The 6981-nt window shown below is 42.7% G+C and overlaps 1 protein-coding gene across 1 annotated transcript in view; it reads right to left on the reverse strand.

Annotated features, from left to right (window-relative positions):
• Positions 1-1530: 1530 nt before the first annotated feature.
• The window catches only part of SUN3 (Sad1 and UNC84 domain containing 3), a 40547-nt gene continuing 35096 nt past the window's right edge, over positions 1531-6981 (reverse strand). Inside the window, exons 9-10 of the mRNA XM_010831037.1 lie at positions 2823-2915; positions 1531-1841 (exon numbers count right to left, since the gene is read on the reverse strand). Of these exons, the coding sequence (XP_010829339.1) occupies positions 1722-1841; positions 2823-2915 (213 nt within the window). The 3' untranslated portion in view covers positions 1531-1721. The remainder of the gene's footprint in view (positions 1842-2822; positions 2916-6981) is intronic.

Consider the following 6981-nt stretch of genomic DNA (forward strand, 5'->3'; position numbering starts at 1 on the left):
GGATGAAGGACTCTTACTCCCATATGTGCATGACTTGCTCACAGCGAGTCCTACAGGTGATACATGTGTACAAAATACCATCAGGACTCTGAACTGTTTGGCCAATTGTGGATATAAGGCCTCCCAGAAAAAGGCCCAGATATGCAAAGAGCAAGTATCTAGGCTTTGCTCTCTCTCAAGGACAGCGGGGGTCTTTGGCCTCATAGGAAGTAAGCAATTGCAGAATTGGGAACATCTGTGGGCTCGCAGAGTCAGACTGAAGCGACTTAGCAGCAGCTGCAGCAAGACCCACAGCCAACTGAGAGGGTTTCTGGAAATGGCAGGGTTCTGTCGGATTTAGATCCCAAACTACGGGCTCACAGCGAAAACCCCTCTAGCGGGGCACTGAAGGGACGTGACCTTGAACCCCTGTTTGGGACTAAAGAGTGCCAAACCGGTCTGTGAAACAATAAAAATGTTAATAAAGTTACTCTCAACCCCAGCTTTGGCACTCCCAGACTTTAAAAAGCATTTCAAACTGTATATACATGAGAGATAGGGTATAAGCCTTGGGGCGTTAATTCAAACTCATGTCCTCCTCCAGGGGATCGTCCCAACCCAGGGATCGAACTGTGATCTCCTGCATTGCAGGCTTATTCTTCACCAGCTGAGCTACCAGGGAAGCCCCTGGGTATGCAGTGGCAATACTTAAAGGGATTATTAAAGCAAAAGCCCTGCCCCCAGGGACCTCAGCTCAGAAGGCAGAAATCAGCTCCTGGCTGATATATACTCAGGCTCCCACTATGCATCCTCCGTGGGGCAGGTTCACTGGGCAATCTGGAAAGAAAGGTGGCTTCTAACCTCAAACAATAAAGATATTAAACAGGCCTCTGAAATCCTGTCACTATTTGAGGCAGTCCACAAGCCCTCACATATGGCCAAAATATCAGAATTTTTTTTTTTTTCTGGGTTTTAATTTAAGATTTAACTGAATTTGTAGATCAGTTTAGACAGAATCGACTTCTTGACAGCTAAGTTTTTGTATCCACAGGCAGGATAATCTTTCCATTTTTTTAGGTCTTTTCATTATCCACTGCTGTTTTATTAGGTCTTCATACAGTTTAATTCTTTCATTTGATTTTTTTAAAATTTCCATTGAGGCTTTTGTAAATTATATCCTCTTACTGGTTGTGGTTTATATTTTTTATTTTGATTTATATATGATAATTTTGTATCCATCTTTGTTTATAATGTATTTTTTCATTGATTTTATTGCTTTTGAAGGAATTCATCAAGTCATCTGCAAATGAATTATGGTTGGCCTTCTTAAATTTTACCTCTAATTTCTTTAGCTTCTCTAATTACAGAGTGTGTCCAGATCAGTGTTAAGTAATAGTGGTAACAGCAGATATCCATGCCTGGTGTGGATGAATTAATAAATGAAAGCAAATATGCTATTACGAGAAAGAGTGTTGAGAATTACCATCTTCTTCTAAATGCAAACTCATTTTTCAGTGCTTCAACAACATGATTCATCCTCAGAAGCCACACTAATGCAGAGACTGAATTTATTTTCATATTCTTAATAGTAAAATTCATTCACTTTTTACTGCAGGTAAGAACCACTTTAAGGTTTCTCTCCCACTTCTGATTTTTGATTCCTATGGATGTGATATAATCAAAGGGAATTGGAGTACCTGACTATTTTGGACTTGTGATCATGGCTGCCTGCACCAGTTCTTCTAGCTGTCATCTTTTGGGGTGCCATGAACCCTGAATCTATATAAACAAGTATAGTTTGGGTGTCCCCAATTGCTGAGAATTTTAAGTTTCACACATAACAAGAATTCAGGAACTTCATGCTGAAAAAATAGAAAAGATTAAAATTAATGTCTTATCAAATGAACTATCTCAAAGAATCTCAAGTAATGCTGATATAAATGAAAAAAATTAGAACACTTTCTTTCCTTCTTAACTCAAGTACTTTCAAGCACCAGTCTAACGGATGACATCCTGGTCTACCGTCAGGAAAGAGCTGATAAAAAGGCAGACACGGGGAAGGCAGATAGCACGGTGGTCTGCACACCGGGGCCCTCTCCGCCTTCTCCTGCCTCCATGGTGGTCCTGACTGGCTGCCCCAGGGAGGGGCAGGGAGCGACGTGGATGTACAGTTGACTGTGGAACTCGGTAAGGGCATTCATTTCTGACACATACATTGCTTTCAGCTTAGATTTTCTCGCCACTGGCCAAGAGGCGTAACACACTTGTGTTTACACGGCTTGAGGTGCCTTTTTCATCTTTTCACTAGTTCCTGTGACTAATGAGAACTAGTGAATTACATTTCTTATGCCTTACTGACTTTTAGGGGTTTATAAGTTACCAACTGGTATTCCTTCCCCTTTGAGTTAGGCTAAGAAGTTTTTCTTATCTGGTATGAAATATCTATTCTCTCTAAGTTCCTCTCTGCCTCCAATCATCTTGTTTTGTACCATCATCCCCACCCCCTCTACCCAAGGAAGAAGATAGTGACTGTCAGATTAAATATTATCAGGGAATCTGACAAATAAGGACTGAGGAAGAGTATGTGTGTGTGTGTATAAAAGTAATAGCAAATAATAAAAAAAATTTGTCTCGGAAACAACTTTTGTATTACATTTGCCTGTTTTTTTGCTTTAAAACTTATGAACATGATTGGAGCTAAGAACTGGAATTCAGACAAGGCTTGCTTATCTCACACTTCTGTCACAGTCATTCTCACACACCACTTTACATCAAGCAACCCCACAAATCTCTCCTGGGGATGGAGCCATGGATACCGCACCTTCTCCCAAGGCTCTCATTACCTGGAGTGCAAATGTTTGGACGGTGGTCCCTGTTTTGTTATATACAAACTGACCTAGAAAAATTTCTTCTCCTTCACATTGTTTCAAGACGCCCTATAAAGAAAGCAACAGACAGGGAGGTTGTAATGAATGTGTGTTCTGTTAAAATAAACGGAGTCAATTGTCTGTTTAAGTAACAATTCCCCAGACATCTTTGGTGTCCACTAGGGACACACTGCTGCGCTGCATGTCAGCACTGGGTATGGAAGGGGGGGAGGATTGTGAGGCAAGAACCAGCCTAATCAAAGGGCTGAACAGACTAAGATGGAGAGAGACAGACAGACGGGATGAAGAGACAGATGACAGCACATGTCAGCATTGACTTTGACCTCCTAACTGTATTTACTACGCTTTGGGTAAAATAAACCAAAAAAATGAGCCCCAACATCGACCCAAAACGCGTTAAACTTCACCAGTTTGCTGAACTTTGATCACACAGATAGCTCCATCCAAAAAGTAAGCTTTTGTTGATATGTGTGTGCAATTTCCCTTGTGCTTTTGACCTTTCTTCTCTACCCTTTAAAGCTGAAGATTTATGAGGAGAGAGAGAGCACACTGGTGGACATTATCTTGCAAATCTAAAGTTTATGGTTAGAGTCTTTGAATTGCAGCACCTCAACAAAAAATAAAGTTTCATGAGTTCAATCATTTTGTAATGAAAATCATACTATTTAAAATATGAGTCAATTTTGTAAAAGAATTGGGACTTCCCTGGTTATCCAGTGGTTAAGAATCTCTGCCTGCCAATGCAGGGGATGCAGGTTGGACTCCTGATCCGAGAAGACCCCACACGCCACAGGGCAACGAAGCCTGTGGGCCACAAGTACTGGGCCCTCGCTCCGGAGCTCACGAGCTGCAGCTACTAAGCCTGTGCGCACAGCTACCGAAGCCCAGAGCCCAGACCCCACTGTCCGCAACAGAGTAGCTCCTGCTTATTGCAAGTACAGAAAGCCCACACGCAGCAGGGAAGACCCAGCGCAGCCAGAAATAAATGGATAATAAAAGAACTGGATACATCATGATTAAATAATGCCCCACAATTATATATACTTTTCATCTATACAATGACATATATAAACATACATATTTCATATTTGACATATATATAATCATCTCATATAGTTCCTTTAGCCTGTTCAGAGAGATATGCTAGTTTTATTTCAAACCTTCTTTATGATCCTGTTTTAATTTCACTTGGTTCATAAATGTGCTAATATTGAGAAAAACAGTGAGAAGTATTTTGTCTTACTAAAAGGATTTTTTTTTCACTCTTTAAATATGGTCAATTTCTTAAAGGATTCTTGCCTGAAGGATTCACTCATAATTCCTCTCTAATGAGCAACTGTGTGCACTTTTCTGAGACAGGTTTGACCTGCTCCAATCCAGTATAACTCAACTACAAGTGTCTGTAGACACCGACTGTGAGTGCCAGCAGGCTCGCATCAAAGGATGGCAATCTGTTTTACAACTCGAGAGCCACAGCATCTAAAGGTGTTCCAACGACACACAAGGCAGGTAAGCGCCGTGTTTAACGCTGAGCCCCCTTCAGAGAGGGACCCTGAGGGGACGGAGTAAGCCATAAACCTCTGAGGGAAACACGGGCGCAGACCCGAAGAGAAAAGCGTCTGGAGACGGCCAAATGGCGCACTGGCCTAGAGGAAACTCAAGTCGCGCTGGCTGCAGGGGGCAACCAGCAGCACGCTGGAGCTGGTGCTGACTCCCAGTTTAGAAAGGGCCAGAGGTGGGGCCACGGTGTGGAGGCCAAGCATGAAGCTGGGAGTCCCCTCATTTGAGGGTGGGCTGATGATCTTCTTAAAAAGCGATTAAGTTTTCATCGCACCGGGTCTTCGCTGTGTGCGAGCTTTCTCTAGTTGCGGTGAGCGGGACCCACTCTTTAGTTTCTGCGCATGGGCTTCTCACAGCGGTGGCGCCTCTTGTTGCAGGGCACAGGCTCCAGGCACACAGGCTTCAGTAGTTGCAGTGCGCAGGCTCAGTACCTGTGGTGTGTGGGCTTTAGTTGCCCTCGGCAAGTGGAATCTTCCCAGACCAGGGATTGAACCCGTGTCCCCTGCATTGGCAGGCAGACTCCCATCTGCTATACTACCAGGGAAGTTCCTCTGATGGACTTTTTAAGGAGCATTTAGAGCCTAGCCATCACTCCTGTCCTGGTGCAGAAAAGAACTGTCGTTTTCTTCCCACCTCCAGGACAACTGACCTCAAGGGCATCCTGCAGAAATAACAGGGAAAGGTAGATCCTATCATGAATGATGGGCTGTGCACTGCCACACCCAGGGTGTGGGCAGAGCTGAAAACCCCTGGGCACAAGGTTGTAGGATTCCTGGGGTCACACTCTGGGGTCTCCAACCAGACCATCGAGCTGTGAAGCTTGCTGTCAGCTTGCCCATAATGTGTGCAGAAAAAGCCAGCTTTTGACTGTTCAGCTCTTAAATGAGACAGACAAGCATCACCAAACACACGAGGAAAGCACTTAGCAAGGAAGATGGAGCCCATATTATAAATAGCAAGGGAGGTACTTGGGAGTATGTGAAGGAGTTGAAAACATGGAACAAATCTACATCTGCTCATATCTTCAGACGTTGGAGGGAAGTATTGCAACCATGAAGGAAGATATTTAGATTCTAGAAAAGGGAGCATTTGCAAAAAAAAAAAAAAAAAATCAGAATAATCATAACAGCAGAATTTAAATATTCAAAATTAGGTTTAAAATATAAATTGATTAGATATTCCAAACAGTAAAACAGAAAACCAAAGAAGAAACATTAAAAACATTTTTAAAACAACAGATTTAAAACAAGTCAAATCCTCAGAGAGTGGAGCTGAAATCCCCTGATAACAGCTGTGCAGCAGGCCTGACCAGGCACCAGGTGGGAAGAGATGTGAGCAGACTGCTCCTGAGGGATATCTTTAAAAAATAAAGGAACTTCCCTGGTGGTCTAGTGGTGAAGAGTCTGCGTTGCAATGCAGGGGACATGGGTGCGATCCCTGGGAAGGATGCAGGGAAGGGATAGTTATGGAGTTTGGGATGGCTACGTACACACTGATACATTTAAAGTGGATAACCAACAAGGATCTGCTGTAGAGCACAGAGAAAGAACTCTGCTCAGTGATGTGGCAGCCTGGTTGGGAGGGGAGTTTCGGGAGAATGGATACGTGTATATGTATAGCTGAGTCCCTTTGCTGGTCACTTGAAACTATCACATTATTAATAGGCTATACCCCAATACAAAATTAAAAGGTTTTAAAAAAAGAAAATGTATTCAAGGGCATTGTATGACTCAGCTAAGAACAATACTATTCACAGACTCACAATGAACACATTGGATGTGTACTGAAGCTGAGATATACCATCTGCCAGTGTCTCACACATGAAACACAGATTTATCATGTGATCTAGAAACTCTGCTCTGAGGCACAAACCCAAGAGAAATGAAAACTCAGGTCCACAGAAAGCTTTGTACCCAGCGCCTCACAGCAGCATTGTTCATTGTTCATAACAGTTAAAAGAGTGGGATCCACTAAGATGTCCAGCAACTGCTGAATGGATAAATAAAAATGGATATTTTACTATCCATATAGTAAAATATTATTCAGCAATTAAAAATGAAATATTGACACATTTTAGCCTACATAGACCTTGAAAACATTATGCTGAGTGAAACAAGCCATTCACAAAAACCATTCACATACAATATGATTCCATTTTATAGGAACTATCCAAAATAGGGCTTCCCAAGTGGCTCAGTGGTAAAGAATCTGCCTGCTAAGCAGACGACATGGGATCTATCCCTGGATTGGGAAGATCCTCTGGAGAAGGAAATGGCAACCCGTACTTGAGCAGTATTCTTGCCAGGAAAATCACATGGACAGAGAAGCCTGGCAGGCTGTAGTCCAAAGGGCTGCAAATGGTCAGACATGACTTCGTGACTAAACAACAATGACAACATTTGAAAGAGGCAAATCTATAGATACAAGAGAGACTAGTGGTTGTCAGTGGCTGGGGCAGTGAGGTGGGGGATGAGAAGTGACAGCTAAGGGGTGCAGGGTTTCTCTGGAGAATAGTAAAAACACTCTAAAATTGATCATGATCATGGTTACGCAA

The sequence above is a fragment of the Bison bison genome, unplaced genomic scaffold, assembly GCF_000754665.1.
Source record: "Bison bison bison isolate TAMUID 2011002044 unplaced genomic scaffold, Bison_UMD1.0 scf7180017864522, whole genome shotgun sequence".
In the NCBI taxonomy this organism is placed as follows: Eukaryota; Metazoa; Chordata; class Mammalia; order Artiodactyla; family Bovidae; genus Bison; species Bison bison.